The 23,391-nt window shown below is 42.1% G+C and overlaps 1 protein-coding gene across 1 annotated transcript; it reads left to right on the plus strand.

Annotated features, from left to right (window-relative positions):
- The first annotated feature begins 19,754 nt into the window (after positions 1-19,754).
- On the plus strand, positions 19,755-23,239 carry smtla (somatolactin alpha). The gene is made up of 5 exons (XM_079561161.1): positions 19,755-19,785; positions 20,347-20,525; positions 21,811-21,924; positions 22,260-22,439; positions 22,526-23,239. The coding sequence occupies exons 1-5, from the start codon at positions 19,770-19,772 to the stop codon at positions 22,718-22,720; spliced, it is 684 nt and encodes a 227-aa protein (XP_079417287.1). The 5' UTR covers positions 19,755-19,769; the 3' UTR covers positions 22,721-23,239.
- The last annotated feature ends 152 nt before the right edge of the window (positions 23,240-23,391 follow it).

Here is a 23,391-nt window from a genome sequence, read left to right on the forward strand (position 1 = left end):
CCCGCACAGCATCACATCTACAGTACATTCAATCCAACCAAAAAAAAAGCACAATATACTCTGATTGTTTTATCTGTTCTATTCCAGGCTCTAAATGCATCTCAAAACACTCTTTTGTACTTTGTTTTTGAATTTATACTTTCACAGGATGCTCCTCTGTATGGGGCTATAAGACTTGCATTTTGGGCTGTGTATCAAATCAATTATTATGTTTTATTTAACACAGCCGTGGGTTTTGTGAACCGTCTTCAATGAGAAGAATCAACCGAATGAATAATGTATCTGACTACACAGCGCGCAGAACAAAACACTCCTCAGAACTTCTCTTCAGTAAGTTTCCATCCCAAACTGAGTTCTCTCCTTCTGTATTTTCACATCTCAAAATCACTGACTCCACCTTTACATTCTTCTTCTTTTTTTTTTTTTAATACAATTCAAAGCGCCTTTTTCCTTTGCTGTTCTCAAACTCAATCGCTCCAGTCAGCCCCCGTTGAGGACCAACAAGAAGCAGACACGTAAAAGAAAGTATGATATCAGCACCACCTAGTGTTCACCCCAGAAACGACGGCCGACTGTGAAAGAGGTTCTCGCTGCAATTCATCTCCCACGTGTTTCCTTAATATCCTCCCAATCCGAGACGCCTGGTCCAAGCATGAATGGTGTTGTCCTGGTGTCAGCATGATATTTGCATAATGACAAAGATAATACAGGCTTTACTGTAAAGATCTCCATTAGGGACAGAGGGTCCGGTCGGCGTGTGTGGGGGTATGACTAATACCAGTGCTATTTGGGACATTAGCAAAACTGCACAAAGGCTCATAAGCTCAAATGGTGTGACATCAAAGTGTCCATTACAGAAATGATGATAAGAACAGCCATTGGGCAATAAAAATGCTCACGCAAAACAATAGCGGAGTTTTGATGTGCGTCCCATTTCCCCAGGGGACGTCATCAAACAAAGACTAAATCCCAGCGAGGCATCCTTTTTTTCTCTCTCTCTCTTTAAATTATATTTAGCACATCTGCAGCCATCACGTCCTTTATAAATGCAATCTAACCAAAGTAGATCCTCCTCATCCCATTGTGCATCCTAAACAGATTAGTCCGTAATAAAGTGCCGTTGTGACGAACATGACACCTTTTCTGTTTTCAGGTTTGTGTCTTTCTTCATGGTCGCCTCGGTGTTTCCCAGCCTGGGGTACAAGGATCTCTATGGGTACGCGAGTTAGGTAAGATCATTTTGAACATTAAACGTGACGTAAAAAAGTCAGAGTAGTTCTCAGTATATCACTAAACAGAAGTCTACGAATAAATAAAAAACACTCAAACAATAGCACAGCCTTCCCCCCAACTCTGGAGTTTCACTTGGGCTCCGGGAGAGACTGGAGCATCTGATGAAAACCGCTGTACCAGATTTGGAAGTGGCAGACGTGGGCTGTGTTTGTGGCAAAGAGATTAAAGCAGATGTTATGACAGTGGTGGCCAGTTTGAGACGGGAGACCAGCACCGCTCGTACGCTTGTTCTTCGTTCTATTTGAACTCAATGCAACTGATATTCTCCTTTCTCACATTTGAAATGCATTGGACTGTGGCAGCTTCATATGTTTCGAGTGACCACCTTCATGGGGAGCGAGGGCCATACATCGAAAACCTGAACCGACTCCAACGTTTGTGTTAACACCAAAGGCCTTTTGCTTTTGTAATAATACCACATTCAAAATTCAAAAACCGTCCATCTCCACGTTTACTGGAAGACTGCGTCCAAACAGCAGCGTGGAGTTGTTAAGTTGTATTGAGAGACTGATAGTGTGAAATCCTCACCACAGAAAATATAATACACATGATGAACAATAGCATGTAATGTGATTCATGATCAGTGTCTCCAAACGATATGACTCGTAGTAATAGGCTGATTACATGGATGAACATTGAGTAATCCTGTTTATGGTCATTTCTTCTTCAACTCCTGTAGGGCTTTGATCTGTATTTCTTGGATGTTTTTTTCTTTCTTTTTTGCATGACATGACACAAAACTGACACAAAAATAAGATAAGGTATACTTTAAGAATAAGGAAGTTCATTCTCTGCATTAGACCCATCCTTCAATGCCACTAGGACAACCTGTAGGAAGAGTCGGCAGCCTGCGTTGGCTGGCGCCCAGGGAACCATCTCCTAATGGTCAGAAACACCTGGCTGGAGGATTAACCTATTGTACATGTTTTAGTGGTAGGGGAAACCGGTGTACCAGGAGGAGACTTACGCAGACACGTGGAAAACATGCAAACCCCACACAGAGGTATGAAGTGATAATTGTCTTATGTAAAGCGCTTTGTGACTATGTCTGTGAAAGGCAGTATATAAATAAAGTTCTTCTTCTTCAGAAAGGTCCCGTCCAGCCGGGGAAGTGCAAACCGCTGAGCCATTGTGCCGCCAAAATTCCATATATTATCATTTTTAAAGTGTGTTCAACACGGCGCCATCAGTTTGTTTGCATGTCGTTAGCCAAAAGTGAAGTTTTTATTAATCATCAACTTGGCCATTGCCAAAGCATCCTGAATAAGCTGCTCCAGGCCAACCCTAAATCACCAAAATCACCAAAATAACCAGCGCTTTCTCCTACTCCTTACTTTCTTTATCATAAAGAGATATACATTCAAATTAAAAATACTGAAGCTGAGGTATCCAAAATAATGATGACAAGCCACAATTAAGCCTTATAAATTCACTTCAAACTAAAATGTATTCAAAACGTCTTTTAGTGTAAATCCAGCTGCTTGTCACTACAGAGAGTGGATTAAAAGGACCTTTAGAGAGAACTGTAGGCCTTTGCTTGCCAAACAAAGCCTCGAGTGTTTCAAGGTTGCCATGTGTCATGCCGCCCATAGCCCTGTCCGGCTGTCTTTGCCCAAGCCCTATAAACACTATAAATGGCCATAATGGACTGGGCTGTCAGTCAGGAGGAAAACTCAAGGCTATAGACGACTATAGAAGGTTTCAGTTGAAGCTGATTATGATGCAATCAGCTATAAAGACTCGACTGGCATATATACAATGCCAACTGATGCTTTTGTTGTTTCCACCCAATTATTTTTACCCCATTGTTTTGTTGCCTTTACTGTTTGCCCTTGAGAGAAAGAGACAAAAGAAGCTTGAGATTTGAAACTTGTGTAATTGATTGGTTGTGCAACTCACAATTTCAATATAGCTTTCTCATTTTGTATAGACTTTGTTTGAACAGGTATGAGAGGGGATTTGATTTATGTATCTTTCTTTCTCAGATCAAATGTTTTTGTATTGTCACTAAGGCAAGAATAAAACCGAAGGACACACAGATAAGTTTGTGAAAAATAGGCAGAGACAACGCTTTTCAAAGATGTAACTAAAAGTTGATTTAAAAGTTGATTAAGACCAGGAGTAAGCATAAAAGGCTAGAAAGATATTTATTTCTGAGACTGTAGTTTAAGTTAAAATGGCTAATATTAAAAGTACAAATTCAATTAAAACCTTGTAGCCCCTGGACCAGGACCAAATGAAATCTGAAACACAGAAAAAATATTAGAGCACAATCAAGTGGAAACTTGTGATTCCAATTTGGAGCTATTTTAAGGATGACTTAAAATAGCTGCCTTAAAAGCTCTAAAATCCAAAGGATATATTAAAAACAGGTTAGAAATTCTAAAATCGAGGGTGAGGTTACTAGACAGGAAGCAGCCTTTCCTAATTATTTGGGAAGAGAGCCCCCTACTATCTGCTACATCCATTTTGTTGTATAATTTGGGAAATTCAATCCATTGGACATTAGGTTATTTTCTCCTAACTCTTTTTTATGTTCTATCCGAGTCATTCCGTAGACCCTTGGGGGAAACCTTATCAATTCTTGTTGTAAGGTAAATGCACATTAATTTACGTTGATTGAACATTTTACTCTTGACTAGAGAACCCAAGTTCAAGTCCTGGACTATGACATGCCCAACGGAAACAGTCTGGTAACTAGACCGTAGGGCAGCATCTACAATTATACGGATAGTTGCATATTTGTCACAGCTTATCTTTGACGGTACCCTGCGCCTGTCCTCACCAATGTTCGGGCCCTGGGGCAACAGACTTTACAGGCTTGGCACTTTAAAGCATTACGAGTGAGCAGCAATACCGACTCAAAATATTGCCCAGTGCATGTTTGTAATGTTTGTTTGTCTCTGTGTGTATTTGAGACAGGCAAAAAGCAGGGTAGACAAACACATGCTGTCAGAGGCTTCTCTGAGAGTGTTCCAGGGATATCATAGATGCCATTAGAGTGGGCTACAAGATAATCCGCACGACCTGAGAGCAGACTGCCGCCATTAGAGTAAGCCTGACATATTTGGGAATGTGAGCAATATTGTTCCACAACTTACATGGTGTACAAAATATGTGTACTGTCGGTATGCTGACAGGCAGAGTGGCGTTAGAGTTTCATGGATGCTATTTGTAAACAGAAGCAGATGTAGACAATTTAATTCTCAGTTATGGCCAAACTCATGTGCTTGTACACGAGTGGATGATATAACTTCTGCTGTTGGTTAGGCAACTGGAACAGATTAAAATGCAGAGCGACTGTTTGTTGGGTTCATTTTTAGTGAGATTTCACACTCTCTGCCAATGTGTTTTACTTGGTCAGAAAAGGTCAGTATGGTCAACTGGTGCTTAGCCCTTCAGTATCTCCTGAATATCTGTTACGCAACACGGATTTAGACACCAGTAAAAATAATGTGTCATGGCAACAATGGGTCTAATTTTCTATAATCACAAGTGAATTGAGTATTAGCTACTATAGCATTGCAGTGATTATGAGCATGCTTCTTAAAGCAGTACTAAGTAACTTGTTTACCTGAATAAATCCTTTCCGTAGTTACAACTTTCCTGCCTCCGGGTCAAAGGTGCAATTGCTGGGTTGCAGGTTCTAGAATATGATGATGTCACCGGACCCAGCGGGGGGCAGGAGCCGTTTTTCCTATTAACAACACTAAACTTCCACAAGTCGTAGCTAAAAAGAAACATGCATGGATTTGAAAAATCATAAATATCAGTCACTGGGTCCATGATCTCTCTGTACTAGACCAAAAAGTTCCTCAAAGACTAAATATGTTTTCCTCTATATAATAGCATAGGCCTTTAGAATGTTGTGTAGTCACCTGCAACCCAGCAATACACACTAATAGAATCACGAATAAGAAGCTAACAGGCTAACTGGCAAAGCTAACGCCACTTAAACAGTATTTACAGTCAAGCTAGAGTGAAAAATAATTATCTCCATTATATAATTGGATGTACAATATCCCTCTCTCCCTTTGTCTTTTCTGTCAGCATAGTATAAACTCTCATGGACAATTAACACAGAAACAGTCTTGCTCAGGGTAACGAATGACCTGCTAATGGCAGCTGATGCGGGATCACCATCTCTACTCCTCCTCCTAGACCTGAGGGCGGCTTTTGATACATTGGACCATGCCATCCTCTTGGATCGTCACCACACCACCATTGGACTGTCAGGTACAGCTTTACAGTGGTTCCAGTCGTACCTATCCGGGCCAAACCGAGTCTGTCCAATTGGGGACATGCAAGTCCAGGCCACTCCCAGTCACGTGTGGGGCCCCACAGGGGTAGGTACTCAGCCCCATACTATTCACAACCTACATGCTGCCCCTCGGTAATGTCATCAGCAAACATGGGATATCCTACCACTGTTATGCTGATGACACGCAGCTTTGTGTCCGAACTGCCCCAAGTCCACCTGCAACACTGACACGAGTCACGCCATGCCTTCAGGAGATAAAGGCATGGATGCAGCAAAACTTCTTCCAACTCACCAGCACCAAAACTGTTGGCACATCTCATCAGACTCACCCTTCATCCATACTGCAGCTCATCCTTGACAATCAGACCCTAAATCTCTCCTCTGCAGTCACAAACCTTGGCGTCCGGTTCGACCCTCAGCAAACCTTCTCTCATCATATCAAGACCCTGTGTAAAACGTCATTTTTCCATCTCCGAAACACCGCCCAACTCCGTCCTCTTTTAACCGTTCCTGACGCAGAAAAACTTATCCATGCCTTTATTTCCTCAAGGCTGGAGTACTGTGACGGACTTTTTTTCCAGCACATACAGAACAGTGCAGCTAGACTACTTGTACGAGCCAGGAAGTATGACCACATCACACCCATCCTATTTTTTAAGCAATGGCTCCCGGTTTCTGCCCGGATCGACTACAAAATCCTGCTGCTCACCCATAAATGCATCACTGGTCATGCTTTACAATACCTGCAAGAACTCATATCACGGAAACCCTCCACCCACACCCTCAGGTCATCCAGTAGCCTCCACCTTCATCTTCCTTCTACCAAGCGCCGAACCATGGGGGACAGAGCCTTCTGCTCTGCTGCACCGAGGCTTTGGAACACTTCTTCCCTTTTGTTTCAGAGTTTGACCCTGTCGGCTAAGGATGTGTCCTTACCATAGCCCATCAAGGGCGTGACACACGTAGAACAGCAGACATAAAATCCAAGCATTATCCATGCCTTATTGTTTATGTATGTAAAAAAAAAAGTGCTCACAGCCTTTTGAAAAGTAGGGATGGCCTGCCAGATAAAAGCAGCCTCACAAGGGGGATGTCATGAAGAGCCCCAAATAAAAGCAACTGAACTAATTATGCTCTGTTGTTGTTTATAAGACTCTACCACTGCCATCTTTTATTCATTACGGCGATGCCAGGTGGCTGTAGGATCCCTGCCTCTCTATCTTATGCTCGGCTTCTCAAATCTCATTTCAAACAGAACGCGCCGAGCCGTGGAAGTGAATTCCAAATCACAATGAGCCTGTTTCTCAGCGGAGGAGGACACGAGGAAGCAGGTAAAAGTGAGGTGTTAGCCATGTGAACACAATGGAGGGGAGTTTTTTTGTACAGGGAGGAGATGACACTTTTGCACTATCACCAACTAGAGGTGTTGCTGTGCTGTTATGATCCTTGGGTCTGACCTGGATACTTTCATATGATTTAACAACAGAAGCTTTTGTCATCATCACTCGAAGGCCGATGTTGTTGATGGCAGTGAACAAACCTTGCTTGAAATATGAGCATCAAAGGTTCATCCCCACTCTGAAATTGCGCATTTGTGTATATAATATTCTTTACTACCTGGTGAAGGTCATGCACCCAGCTTTTAAAGAATAGTGGTAAAAAGCGACATAACATAATTGATTGTTTTGTGATAAGTTTTTGTTTATTTGCAAATATAGGCTTCCCATGCATTTATAAAATGTCAGTGGTAATTTATGCACGTAATGTTAATGTCAAGCGTGAGGGAAAAAAAAAAAAAGTCTGTTAGTTTTAAAATGCAAAGTAACAATATTGCCTGAGTGTTTCTCAAACTTGTCGCACCTTTTACCACTCCACAAAATACTTAATAAACCATACCATACCACACCAACTTTATTTATACAGCACTTTAAAAAACTATACAGTTGGCCAAAGTGCCATACACAAAAACAGATATAAAATTTCCAGTAAAGGTGTAAGAACGGGTACAACCAACAACAGTGAAACGCAGATCATTCAGAGATTAGGAGAGATTTACACAAACGGGTAGAAACTGGGTGTGTCTAATCACCAATGGCAACTGGTTCCACAGCCGCGGGTCAGCAACAGAGATGGCCCGATCTCCCCGAAGTTTGTGCTTGGTTTTCAGAACAACCAGCTGCGGCTGATCTGCTGACCTGAGAGCACGAGAGGGAGCGCACGGCTGAATCAGGTCAGACAGATAGGAAGGCGCGACTCATGAAATGTTTGACTTTACAAGAACCACTGGGTTAAGATTAAAATTAGGCCAACACCAGCTCTAATATAGACAAACCATGTCTAAACCAGAAGATCACCGAACTTAAAGGCATTACTGAAGTCTAAAAACGTCTAACATTGCGGATGACCCTGTACCAGAGTTGGCCGAGGTCCAGTTTACCGTCAGTGGACAAAGAGACAACACTCAGACAAGTGTAATTACCCTAAATTGAAACTTTTGGAGCCTGGGAATTTATTAGGTTTGTCGTTCCAATTATTCTTGAACATTTTACCTGAGGAGGGCCACCTAATGTGTGATTATCTAATGGCCAATTTCACGCTCATCTCCAGAACTGACCAAAGTGTATCATCGTGGAGCGACGCCTCATTACACAAACTGCCTGTGGACACAAAGTACTGTGCACCGGCTTCCATCATTGTGCTTTTCCTCACACACACACTGGTCCTCCTCGGGGAGTAATACTTCCTCTTGGGGATTGAAGTGTTCATACACTTCTCAGGCAGAAACTTCATACAGGACGTGGCATAATTGAATTATAAAAACGGAGATAATGAAGCGCCTTGCATTCACAACAGACAGTATCACTTTCTAACTTTTACTATTAACTGTGTGGATTTTATTCAAACTAAGTAAATCACATCATCACGATTTGGATATCTTTAGATGAATGTTGAAGTGGGGTTTTCAATATCAACAGTAAATGTAGATATTCGCTGTGTACAGTCTGTGAATATGTGTTTTTTCATTCTGGATTATTTGCTGTGCTTTCCACGCCACAGCTCTAGATTAAACCAAATGTGTGGCCTCCATTTGACCTCCAATAGTATGTGATATTATCCACTGACAATACTGCCAAAACATCTGAAATGGGGTTATTTATAGAAACAGCTCAGTTTGGCTGCTACTGAATGAACTTGGGCAAGCCTTTTTTTTTTTTTTTTTCTCCCCCTTTCTCTTAAATATCAGCTTGCAGGAAGCCGAAGCTAAATCTCCTTCCGCTGTGGTTCAGGTTGAGTTGTACCTCAGCCCTGCACAAATCCCTCCTTCAAACACCGCGACTGTGTAAGAGTTTGATTTCCATTTGTGTGCACACCCGGATCCCAGACACACGAGAGCAGCTTCTTCACCTTGGCTTCTTGGTTGTGAGCCCGCATATGTTGTCCGCAGTGATTGGCAAGGCACTGTGACCGATCTGATTTAAAGCTTTGCGCCTCTTTCCTTTATCCATGAGACTTGTCAGGAATGGTTTGCAACAAATGACACAAGCATACGTTACACGTTATGGCAGGACCGGCATGCTTTTGTAACAATAAAAGCAGCTGCTTGAAAGTAAGGACTAAGGTCAAAGTGAAAAAGAAAAAGATACTTACATACTATTTGAGTTGATAGTGTAAATAAACACTCTATACCAGTCAGCACTAGAGCTGGGTACCGATAAATGATACCAGTCTGGGATCGTGAAAAAAAAGGTTTAGTTATTATTGAAAAAAAGAAAGTATTGAAAGCAAGAACTGAAAAAGAAATATTGCATCTTTATATTCAAGTTTCGATGTTGTTGATCATCAAAATTAAAAAGGGGGGAAAAAAGGGAAATTTAGGGGGAAATGTGTTAGCAACAGTCATGGCTAGGGTTATGAATAGGGTTATAAACGGCAATTGTGATATAAGATATGTTTCACTCACACAAATCTTAGACATAGCTTTAGAAACTAGAAGGTCTTGGGCTTTCAAATGAGGTAACACGCTGGCATACGGTAAGGTCTCAAGTCAATAGACTTTGAGATTTGGATAACTCTAACCCTAAGCTAACCCTGAGATGGCAGGTAACACGTTAAAGGAAATTTCTTGTTTGTTTCAGCTAAAAAAAAAGATACAAATGTAAAAGAAATTAAATGGAAGGAAAATGAATAAATTAACAATATTGATCTGTTTCATGGTTCTAGATAAATAAATAATTTAGCATATCAAAAAAAGTATTGCTAAAGAAGAATTAAAGCAACTTGTTTACCATAATAAATCCTTTTCATAGTCCCTCTAGGGGTAATACAAGTGTTAATGGGATGATTGGGGGGTCTTTCATCTCCCCCTGGTGTCTCTGGCCAGAAAACCAAAATTGCAACTTTCCTGCCTCTGGGTCGGAGCCACCAATACACTCTAATGGAATCATGAATAAGAAGCGAACAGGCAAAGCTAACTGTGGGCTAGCGCCACTTAAACAGTATTTACAGCTAACTTTGAATGAAAAAAAATATCCCCATTGCTTAATTGGATGTACGATATCCCTGTCTCCCTTTGTCTTTTCTGTCAGCGTAGTATTTCACGGACAATTAATGAGTAAAAAAACGTAACATGCTACGACACCTGCAGTGGCGCTTATGGCCTTGAGGGGCACGAGTTACTTTGTTCTGCAGTAAAGTACTGGTGTCGAAAAAATGTAGCGTTACCCAACCCTAGTTAGCACTTAGGACAACCAAAGTTTAGGCTACTGTTGCTACATTATAACTCCTATAACTCCCAAACAATCTGCTATTGATATTGCATCAAACTTTTAAAAATGGTCATTGCGAGAACGGCACACATCACTATCTCTAATTCTCTCTGCCTCTCTCTCTGGTGCAGGTGTGTTTCCGTTGTCGAGGTCCTCGGGGAGCAGAGAAATGAAAATGCAGTAGCAATACAAGCACTACTTCGGAAACTGGAGACGCTCAAGTAGGATTGCATTGAAATGGGAGCATGTTGCATGTTTCAGGAGGGAGATGGTAATTACGCCTGGGGCAAAGTCATTATGGATGAGCCTCAAAATGTCACTTCACAGGCAGCGCGCAAGAGCCTGTGAGGAGCATTTATGTACCATCAGACTTGAGTGATGGTGGTCTATAAATAAGATTAAAACAGGACTTCACAGAAAGACAGGAAATGTGTTGATTTGGCCACAGCTATATACCACATCTCTCCAATATGATACATTTTTAGACTTTAGAGAAGATGAATAAACTCCAATGTAGGTTTTTCTTTTATTTTTTTTTGCATTATAATCTCATGCCTTCGGGATGATGCAATGCAAAATCATGTAAGTTATGAAAAATACTGTTGTAAGTGGCTTGCTTTTTACTCCTTTGAAGCTGTGTTTGGACGCTTTAAAGCAGTCTTCAAAGCAGTGCCAAAGATCTTGTGCAAACACAGCCTGTTTTTGCCTCTGACGGTCCCCGAGTAGATCATGTGACGCTGAATACAAATCCGAGTCAGACTACCACAGATCATCTCTAACCCTCAGACGTCTGTGAACAGATCTGCTGCACAGCTCTGTAAACATGGACATGGGACATTTAGATATTTCCACCAGAGTTGTTGCATGGTACCTGCTGCATGATGGCCACGCCTAACGTGACTCCTGTTTATACTGTGTGGACCAGAGCGGAGAGACCCTAAGAACATCCAACTGCTGGTTTCATCGGTCGGCATTTAACAACTCAATGCTAACCAAACTAATCTGTGTAATAAATGCCAAATCATTACGAAATGGAACAACCATCAATTTAACAAACCTGTGTGGCCGTAACTGATGTTTCATACGTTTGGTAGTCCCTCTGGGGAGAATACAAGTGTTAATGGGATGATTGGAAGGTCTAATAAAAGAATAAAAGATCCACACAACTTTGTAGCTCCCAAGCTTTTTTAATGCTCACCGAGTAGTGACGTTTCGGGCCTTAGCCCTTCTTCAGATTGGTAGGTCTTTCATCTCCTCCTGGTGTCTCTGGCCAGAAAACCACAATTGAAACTTGACTGCCACCGGACTGGAGCAACCAATACACGCTAATAGAATCACGAATAAGAAGCTAACAGGCTAAGGGGAAAAGCTAACTGCGGGCTAGCGCCACTTAAACAGTATTTACAGCCAAGTTTTAATGGAAAAAATGATCTCCATTGGGTAATTGGATGTACAATATCCCTCTCTCCCTTTGTCTTTTCTGTCAGCGTAGTATTTACTCTCACGGACAATTAATGCGCTTATGGCCTCTAGGGGCAAGAGTTACTTAGTACTGCTTTAAAAAGGGTCATTAAGAAAGAAAAACAAAATGCTTCTTCGACGAAGCAAAAATAATCACATTGCAATGTTGAAATGTGCTATCCTATTGAATTTGAATTTTACGGAAACCCGCCAGGGGACATCACGAGAAAATGTATTATTGCGATAAAAAAAACACAGTTTTGCGATAAAACGTAATAATTATTGCAAAATAATGCTATCATATTTTGGTAGAGAATGAGAACAGCGTCTGTGGCGTATAGACTCTATGCTATCATCTTCTACACAATGGTCGCATGAATGGGGGGATTTAATTGACCTTTATTCCAAATTGGGTTTGAAATACAAATAATTAAGATTAGTGCTGGCCAACAAACATGATATTAATGTAAGCGTTATGTTAGAGGTTTTCAGATTGGCACGGCCAAGATCAGGAGAGAGGGTCACTCCCCTACCGCTAGCTGACTGTGGAGGTGTCAGCCTTAGATTCCTGCGTTGCGCAGCCCCACGTCCCATGGACCTTATAGCCTACATACTGCATACAGATTCTGCACCGGCCTCTCTGCACAAAACTGGCCTGAATTTACGATCAACTCACCACCAACCCCGGGGTGAAATTTGTCACTTGCCCCAAATAGCTGTCTTACTCACTTACCCACCCATATCTTACCCACTGCAGCAGCGCTAAGTGTCAGAGGCACCAGCGTGGACAGGCACCAGATTCATCCCAAAATGCTCCAGTGTTTCCATACATCCAACTCTTGAATTAAAAGTTTGGCCCGTCTGAGTACGAAAATGACCATCTCCCACCTTTGCCTCTCTTTTGGCCTGGAGATTACCAGCGCTCACATCTACACTAATTGCTGAACTTATGAATTCTGTCGTAAGAGTCAATCTGCCAGATAAAGTTAGGTCCACTGTAAAGTCTTTTCTTCTTTGAAGTCTCCTGGTTTGCCTTCTAGACACACCGTTTGAATCTAATTCCCTGAGCATAGTGCGCACGTCTTCCTTTCTCACGTATAAACCATTTTCTCCTCACTTGGCGTACATCCACCGGTATCCCTGATGCTGTCCAGAACTGTGCACACATCTATATCATTCTGGTTATGAATTCAACCAGAACCGCCAGGTTGGAGTATTTCTTACGCCTTGAGTGCCCCATTTGTCGTTTAGCCTACATGAATATCTGTTGGCCAGCACTAATCTTAATTCTTTGTATTTCAAACCCAATTCCAATTCAAGATAAAGGTCAATTAATTCCCCCATTCATGCTCCATTGTGTGGAGGATGATAGCGTAGAGTCAATACGACAAAGACGTTGTATATTTGTGTTCTCTACCCAAATATACAGCATTGCTATATAACGCATAATACATTTTCAATAATACAATATTACATTTTGCAGTCAGATTTCTTTGGGGGAAAAACATGAAAAATAATCTGGATTCAGCATATTGTAATTTAAGCATAATTGGCAATACTGGCATTTTAGAATTTTGGGAAAATGCTAAAATACTACAACAAAATATTTGATAACGTGAAAATGAAATGATAAACCAGTGTCTTCTTTATTGTTACTGTAGATAGAAAGCTTGGCATTATTTCCTCATCAGCAGCCCCGTTATATCCCACATGGCCCTGTTTAAAATAGAGAAAAAACAAGCTCTATACTGAAGGTGCCAGACATGATATTACTCTGGGACTTGTTCTAAGCGCTGCAGACAATTGTGGTGCCAATATGATATCTAACACCGATTCCCCACTTCATGTGTTTTGATTTATCTGTGTCTTTGCAAGGATGGCAATTTACACCTCCGCTCCGACACTGGGAATAGCTTTCAAAATCAAATGAGGTTCTAAAATACAAAACCCAAGCAACCTATGTATGTAAAAACGTATATTAAACTACTGGCAGTTTGAGCACAGCAAAAAAAAACTAAAAATAAAATAAAATCATAAAAGCAAATTGGCTAAAACAAAAGACACCCTCGCATGTGCCATCTCACAACTACACTAAACCAGGTATAGTAAATATGAAAAATAATGATTGTTTGTAGGAGGTGTGTGTGGATCGGGAAGTCGGGAAGTCTGCTGCCCCCGCGACCCGGCCCCGGATAAAGCAGAAGAAAATGGATGGATGATTGTTTGTAAGTGAGTTTATACTTAAATGTTAACATCCCTGGAATAATGCTTTGTTTGTGCCACAACTTTTGTTTTCAGTCAGACTCCCTCGGACATCAATCATTGTAAAAAAGACATCATATATCCTCTGAGGGAATGAAAGCGGCCCATGCAAAAATAACTGTGGTGATAAGAGCACATCCAGGAAACCGTCAGGTGTGTGTATCTGTTGACTCTGACTTGAATGGGGTTGGTATCACTGTTTCCTGTCAGTCCACATTTCTGTTTTGTATAGGATGGAAGTGTACCGACTATGCGTTGCTCTATTATGGGCTGAGACTGAGACTGGGATGTATGGAATGGTGGGACTTTAAGAAGATTGTCTGGATTCAAACTCACAACAGTTTGGGCTACTAAAGTGCCCAGCTTAAGTTCTGCAGGCTAAAGCGCTTGGCCAACCGTTCCCAAATTGGGGTCGGAGAAAAAAGAAATTGTGTTAGAAATAAACAATCATTCTTCATTCTTTGCCAATTTTGCCAAATTCTTTGACTATTTTTGGTCATTTCCGCAAACTTTGCATATGGCCTCCCTGCTGCACATCAGTAAGGTAAATTCTTCTAAAACTCTTCTTGTCATCCCGACAAAGTCGGGCCTCGGCTCAGCTGCTGTTCTCCACAAAGTCCTGCGTCTCTTTCAGAGTTCCTCTGGAGAACGTGGAGCCAAATGTCCGTGATGAAACTGATGTCGTTAATTTCTCCGCAGTTTCGTCATTTAAGGATAAAAATATAAAACATTACAGCTGTGTTTAGCTCACGGGTTTTTGAACTAGATTTGATGAACACTCGCTCCGTCCAATGAAAACACGTGAATCAGCTTGAAGGCGTTTGGGCAGGTAACCCTGCGCTCTGATTGGCTGAAGGGTCAGCCACGTCATAATGTCATATCCAGTAGTTTGTCTTAATAATTATCATTATATAATGAACAATCTCAAATAAACTGCAGTAGATCATTTCTTCTGATGCCTGTGATTTATATCTACTAAAGCAGATTTTTTGTAGAACAAAATAGTAAAATATAGCGAATGGTGTATATGGTGTAGAGTTTAATGATGGAAAGGAAAAAGGAAAAAAGAAAAACGAGGAGAAAACTATTTATTCATTTATTTATTTATTTATTTATTTATGTGTTTACCACAGCAATCTTTTTTTCTTCCTGGGATCCATTTATTTGTATTTTTACTGTTACTCGAGATTAGTAGTGATATCATTTTGAATTATCCATACTCTTGAGTGTATAGTTCTCTTTATACTGAGTATATCTGCAAGTGGAAAATTTATTTATTTTATTTTTTTAATGAATCAAAGCGCAATTAATCTAAACCTGAATTAATTTTCTTGTGTCTTATCATAAGAATTATGATTATTTTTTTCTGGGGTATTATTTACAAATATCAGAATTTTCACCATTGTTTTATGTTTTGTCTCTGCTATATCAACATTAAACCTCCATCCATCCATCCATTTTCTTCCGCTTTATCCGGGGCCGGGTCGCGGGGGCAGCAGTCTCAGCAGAGATGCCCAAACTTCCCGATCCACACACACCTCCTCCAGCTGTTCTGGGGGGACCCCGAGGCGACACCAGGCCAGCTCGGAGACATAGTCCCACCACCGTGTCCTGGGCCTTCCACGAGGCCTTGTCCCACTAGGACATGCCTGGAACACCTCCCGCGGGAGGCGACCAGGAGGCATCCGAAACAGATGCCCGAGCCACCTCAGCTGGCTCCTTTCGACGTGAAGGAGCAGCGACTCTACTCCGAGCTCCTCCCGGGTAACTGAGCTCCTCACCCGATCTCGGAGGGTGCGCCCAGCCACCCTGCGAAGGAAACTCATTTCGGCCGCTTGTATTTGCGATCTTGTCCTTTCGGTCATGACCCAAATCTCATGACCATAGGTGAGGGTGGGAACGTAGATCGATCGGTAAATCGAGAGCTTTGCCCTCCGACTCAGCTCCCTCTTCACCACGACAGACCGATACAGCGACCGCATCACTGCTGACGCCGCACCGATCCGTCTATCGATCTCACGCTCCATCCGTCCCTCACTCGTGAACAAGACCCCGAGATACTTGAACTCCTCCACTTGAGGCAAGGACTCCCCACCGACCTGAAGAGGGGAAACCACCTTTTTCCGGTGGAGAACCATGGCCTCGGATTTGGAGGTGCTGATCCTCATCCCGGCCGCTACACACTCGGCTGCAAACCGCCCCAGTGCGTGCTGAAGGTCCTGGTTCGTTGAAGCCATCAGAACAACATCGTCCGCAAACAGCATTAAACCTTAATCATACAAACATTTACTCAGGGGCTAAGTGGTATTTTCAACAATAATTAAACAAATAAATAAAAACATAGCTACTTCTCATAGTATTCATGAAACGTGAACCCTAACATGTCATCTGGACCGTGAGGGTTTGGACATACGTGTGGGGGATGACGTTGGTTTATCATGTAAATGTGATGTCAATGGAGCTCAGTCAATGTAACATTTGACCATTAAAATAGACCATCCAAGTGTCGTACACTGGCTCACAAAGGGACCCAAAGAACTGGACTCAATTGGACTGTCCAGAACTCTATGAAGCAAATCTGTCCCTGCAGCTGTTCATAAGATGTTTACAATACAGGGAATGATGATGATGTTCCTCTGCACAAAACAGATCAGACATAATGCAACATCCTCACATGTTACTATTTGATAAAGTCATGTTTACATTTCTGTATTTTATTAAAAGACACTTGACAGTAGCCTGTATGATTTACATGATGGGCGGCACATGTGGCTGAGTGGTTAGTGCTCTGGCCTCACAGCAAGAGGGTCCTGGGTTAAATTCCCTTTCAGTGTGGAGTTCACCTGCACCCCAACATAAGATAAGATAAACGTTATTAGCTCCAGAGGGGGTTAGTCTTGTGCTACAGTGCCGCTCATCTACACACAAAGTACACACAATCAGACATGACAAAACATTCATACTGAACACAACGACATACATCTGCAGTGTCTCTATAACATTTGTTTAAAAAATAAAACATGTCCCAGAGCACATGTGCATTAGGTGAATCCTCCAGCAGGTGATTTTGACCATCAGCCTGGTTCCACATCTGGATATAGTTCCCAGATGCTACACGCTCTTGCCCACTGCTCCAGTCGCAGGAGGGGCCACATGCAGAGACACATTTTGTAATGACACATAAATGATCTTAACCTTTAATCTGCACTCATGTGTTTAGCCCATTATGTCATGCATAGAAACACATATGGGTAGAATGATTATTATGACCAAGACATTTATTTTGAATAGAAAAATAATAAAATGTGTAACATTGTCCATATAACTCACAGGGATCAGAGGAAATGCTCTACAGCAGTTTATTTCAGTTTATTTATGATATAATGATGATTAGACAAACTACTGGATATGACATTATGACGTGGCTGACCCTTCAGCCAATCAGAGGCGCAGGCTCACCTACCCAAACGCCCTCGAGCTGATTTACATGTTTTCATTGGACGGAGCGAGTGTTCGTCAAATCTAGTTCAAAAACCCGCAAGCTGAACACAGCTGTAATGTTTTGTATTTTTATCCTTAAATAAAGAAACTGCAGAGAAATTAACGACATCAGTTTCATCAGGACATTTAGCTCCACGTTCTCCAGAGGAACTCTGAAAGAGACGCAGGACTTTTGGAGAACAGCAGCGGAGCTGAGGCCCGACTTTGTCGGGGTGACGAGAAGAGTTTACCATATGCACTGGAACCTGGCGCCGTGGTCACCGAACAACCGGACGTACGGGTGACACAGAGTCTGACAACACGAGGACGTTTGAGGACAGAGATGGAAGTGGACAGATGAGCATATGGAGTTGGCAGTGACGCATATGGAGGAGAAGAAGGACTCACGAAGACATCAATGGTACGTAAATGCTTTGGTGTCGCTGTTGTTGTGAGTAAAATGGCGATGACCTAGCTTACCCATATAATATAATATAACATGAGAGCGGTAAATTGTGAAGCTGCTGCGGTTGGGGAGGTGTGCATAATAGCGCAGAGGAGAGCCTTTGGCACAGCTGGACGTTCAGTTCCTCCACAGGTGTGGCAGGGCTGAAGACCTGGGACTGCTATTTGCCCGAACATGTATTGCAATTGGGGCTAATTTTGCAAGTTTGTGATTCATTTCTTTGCATTTGACTTTTGGAATCGACGTCAAAGTCGTTTCTGAATTGGGTTAAATGTAATGTACATACCCTCAATGGGAGTCTTATATGGTCGTAATTCAGGGATAAGACAAACGACCACTTGTGTCGTTTTCTATTGGAGGACAGTCTCCACATTTTATTGGTGACTAATTGTGCTAAGTGATGATATATGTGTTGGTTTTGGAGAACGTAGTGACATAAGTGAAATTACAGCATGAAAAAGGCAGGCACCATATTTGATCATACATTCACTTAAACCTAAAGTTAATTTGTTTTTCAATGAGTGTCCTATAAAAAAGTATTTACAGGGAAACCACAGCATATATACATAATAAATTGACTAAATTGATATTTGGATCAATGGATATACAGAGATCCCATGGTCCTACTGACTTCCGGAATGACTGCAATCACGCGGCACAAAATATGGAAGTGCTTGACAGCCCAAAGGCCATGTCGCTGGGAGAGAAGATGACTGCAGTTACCATATAACTGGTTAACAGGCATGCAGGACTAAGGACAAAAACAGAATTCACAATACAATAGAAATGTTTTGCTCATATTGACGATAATAATAAGCCTTGGACAGATGGCTGCATGGAACATTCCCTACAATTATTATCAGCACAGGTTTTCCTTTGCATCCGTACATTGCAGCCAAATCCAAATAAAGTGCAAACAGACGGCACCTTCCTCCTGGATAATAACAAATATGTGTTGTTGTTTTTTTAATAAAGGTTTAGTCATACAAAGGTGAGGTTTATGTCCATTTTAAAAAGAGCGAGGTGGACATTTTTACATATTCATCAGTGTGGCACATGCATCTCGGACAGAACACATGGTGCGTCAAGACGTGTAACATGAGCATCCCTTCTGCTGCGGTGGATCGACTCAGCCTCTACCCACACCTCGATGAGCTGAGATCGCTTGAGTTTTATTCAATTTGTGTCGTAATTATTCAAGACAAAAAGAAGAAATGGGGGATTTATTGAAGTGCTGTACGCCTACCTAGGCTGGCACACTTACAGGCAGGATTACTCTGAAGCCTGTTCCTCCTTCTGTGACAGCTAAATACAGTCATTACAAATGAAAAAAGCGTGGCTTCTGGGAAGAGCCGCTCTCACACAACACTGCTTTTATGACTTCAAATGAATACAAATCTAGAAATAAAAGAGCGGTTTAAGGGGTTTTGATAGATCCACATGATTGGGATATATCGGGTCCTGCGTTTATTTATTTTCTTATTGTCGTTTCAAACCAGATCTTACGCATTGGAACTTTCACAAATCAGTGCCACACCGTTTTAGAAAGTTGATACATTTGGGTCTGGGGAGATGGTCCGTTCTGAATGTTCAATGTGGTGTCATCTTGATTATGATTATGCATGAAACAAGAAGAACACGCAGCTTCTACGAGACAAGTATTGTTTTTCCAATAATACACGCAAGTCGAAAATGACCTTTTCCCCATTCATGACCTGCGTGGCCTTTAAAAGAGACCCGCGCACAGAAGTCATGGTACCAGAGCTCAGGAGGCTTGAAGATGCTGAGGATGACAGGTAATGCTCATCATACAACACTTTCCATTTGATCGTAGGGCCACACCGCCTTTGCTCTGCCCAATCCTGTCAGACGCTGGAAGCTAAGCAGGGACGGGCCTGGTCGGTACTTGGATGGGAGACTGTTTGGGAACACCAGGAAGCCTGGCGAATGTAATGAGTGAGTGAGTGGTTGGTGGTGGTCGGAGGGGCTGATGGCGCAGACTGGTTGCCTCGCTTCCGTCAGTCTAACCCAGGGCAACTGTGGCTACAATAGTAGCTCACCTCCACCGAGTATGGCGTGAACAAATAATGCAATGTAAAGCGTCTTTGAGTGTCCAGAAAAGCGCTATATAAAACTGATGCATTATTATTATTATTATAGTTCAGGCGAGGGTTAAGAGGTTAAAGATAACTCATGGATCAGAAATAACATTATAGCTAAAGTCTCTTGAATTCATCTCAATATCATGATGTGACCCTCTGGAGGAGATACTGAAAAAAGTTATACGGCAAGTGCTAGATCTAAATGAAAAAACGTAATAACATAAAGTGCCCTGTGTGTCCATGTCTACCTTGCAGTCGCACAGCTGGGGGCTTGGGTTGCTTTGCTCTGGCCTGTTCTCCTCATCAAATGTGTCCCGCTGGATTGTCAAGACGAGCAGAGCTGTCCGTCCATTTCTCAGGAGAAACTTTTAGATCGAGTCATCCAACACGCCGAGCTCATCTACCGAGTCTCCGAAGAATCCTGCACTTTTTTTGTGAGTAGCTACGCTAATGCCCGGCCCCTGAAATGCAGCTATATATATATATATATATATATATATATATATATATATATATATACACGAGGGGAATGTTAATGTTATATTGAATCTGTTGTCTCCATCGACTGACAATACAGCCTCAAGCCTTTGTGCATAAATTAGGTCGTGCACCCGGGAGTTACCTGTTGTTTTAAAATGCCTCTCCTAAAACAGAAAAGCCACACTAAATATCATGTTAGCAAAGGCTGGACGAGTAGCCCAAATATAGTATACTCAAGTAACGTAGAGACGCAACACATTACTCAAGTGAAAGTCAGGAAAAAAGAAGAAGCTTGGTGCATAAAAGGCCACCCTTGATTCTCCTTTTCTTCTTCTTGTCTGGTCTCCCACGAGATTTTTCAGCTTACCATTCATTATTTTCGTTTTAAAGATAAAACCCTCTTCCTGGCCAAGGCTGCATTATTTATTGAATAAAAGAGATCACTTGTGTTTTGTCAACTCGTTTATACAACCCTGGACCAAAAGCTGTAGCACTTTCAGTCACACTCGTCTCTCGCAGTCTTCAAAGTCTCTCCCTCAGTCGTAGCTGTTGCATTGAACGCGCGGGCCTGCAGTATCGAACACTACCGACATGATAATGATATACTGGACAGCAGCGGCAGGGGAGAGACTTTTGCTGCCTGTTGAATCCCCTGTGTTTCTCTCTGAGGTTCCCAGATCCAAAATGGTCTTTGAAAAAGGAACAATGTGTTGGGCTTGTTAGGGAGCCGGCGCTGCATGCGGTCCGGAGATGGGAACATGGTTGTGAACAAACCGCGGCCATGTTGCGGGAGATTAGTCAGTTATTGCGCTGTTGCTGTTGAGTTACACCTGTAACTGCCGGAGAGCTATATCTCCTATCTATACGGTCAAAGATGGAAAGATGGTGGCCTGCTTTGCACAAGTAAAAGTGATGTCATGAAGGGATGTCGAAGGGTATAAGCTACAAAAATATCTAAGTGACTTTTAGGAATGAACGACCTTCTGCCTATTCCATTTCAGGCTTTATGAATATTCCTTTCTCTCGATACATGGGGAACGTTTAAATGTCTGAATAAATTGAATCTGAACTGAAAAAGCATGCTAAAACACATGGGATAGAGTGATGATATCTTATGTTTATGTGAGGTTCTGCTGAAGTACAGAAGGTTTTGTGACACAAGCGCATTTTAAATCCTGAAAACACAATGTTATGTTAATCACTTTATGTCTGCATTTCTTATGTGTGCGTGGGCTGCAGGAGGAGATGTTTGTTCCCTTTCCACTGCGTCTTCAGAGAAACCAGGCGGGCTACGCATGTATCACCAAAGCCCTACCTATTCCCAGCTCCAAGAGTGAAATCCAGCAGATCTCTGTAAGCACACTATTGATTCAAGGGTTCAAGTATTTGCTCTATTTTTCATTTATTTTTGCAATTTTATGGTGTTGTGAGTTGCATTGGCTTCTTGTGAGTTTCAGCATGTGGCGAATACTAAAATTGAATTGGTCTTCTACTGCTAGTACACTCTCCTTTAAGTTGAAATGTTTACCTTCGAGTTACTTAATGGCTGATTGTACATTGTCCTTTGTACGTGCTGTGGACTCTGCACGGCATGTAAACTTAGACAAGGTTTTTTTTTTTTTAAATCTAAAAATCTATGGTTGTTTCTGTAAGCAACAATGTGTTCTCTCTGTGTCTTCACTGTGCAGGACCAGTGGCTGCTCCACTCAGTGCTGATGCTGGTCCGGTCCTGGATTGGGCCTCTGGTCTACCTCCAGACCACTCTGGAGCGATACGACAATGCCCCAGATTTGCTCCTGAACAAAACAAAGTGGCTGTCGGAGAAACTCTTAAGTCTTGAGCAGGGAGTCCTGGTTCTCATCACCAAGGTTTCACATTGATATATCCCCACACACAATTTATGAAACAACTTGCATTAACACTTTATTTTCTGTGTGCCTTTCCCTCTCTGCAGATGCTAAACGAGGGCATGGTGTCTACAATGTACACTGACCCCACCTTGGTCCAGTATGACATGCAGCTCGACATGTTGGAATCAATCATGAGGGACTACACGTTGTTCAACTGCTTCAAGAAAGACGCCCACAAAATGGAGACCTTCCTCAAGCTCCTAAAGTGCCGGCAAACCGACAAATACAACTGTGCATGAAGACACATCCGTACCAGCTGCAGCTTTTCAGTAATATTGTCTTTAGCTTTAAATGGATTCCCAGGGCTGCTGTATGCGGACATGACCATGCCTTAGGCACTTTTAGCCTCGCTTGCTGTGTGCTGTTGCAATACATTCATTATTGATTGGATTTGGCTCACCTTCAGACAAAACTAAGTAGGTGTAACACTTTGCCCTCCTTTAGCATACCACGTTTTTAAATTCTCCGGCTCCGTTGTTATTTTAACCCGGCAAAGGCGACACGGAGCATATCCACAAAAGATCATTTGCATGTCGAGCTGTCAAGAAAATCTACATATCCCACCATCGATTTCCATTGGCTTTGTTCTTAACTGAAGTTAGTATTCCGGCGCTGGCAGTGTTTTGATTATTCCCACGGCCCCTGGAGGATCGAGCCCGGCAGCCGGTTTTAAATGGGAGTTGGTTTCACTCCTGCATTAGCGAAATGAAACACTTTCACTGGAGACAGGAGTCAAACCGAGAGCAATCACAGCTTTTTACGAAAAAAAAAAAAAAGAGTCAGATTTTGATTGGTGGAAGTGCTCAAAAGAGGAGCAAAGGCAAGAGATGACAGCCAAAAGGAGAGAGAAGACTTAAGCAAAAACGACCTGGGTTTCACGTACCAGTCATTTATATTCCTTTTGTGCCAT

This window comes from Gobius niger (assembly GCF_951799975.1).
Source record: "Gobius niger genome assembly, chromosome: 1".
NCBI lineage: Eukaryota > Metazoa > Chordata > Actinopteri > Gobiiformes > Gobiidae > Gobius > Gobius niger.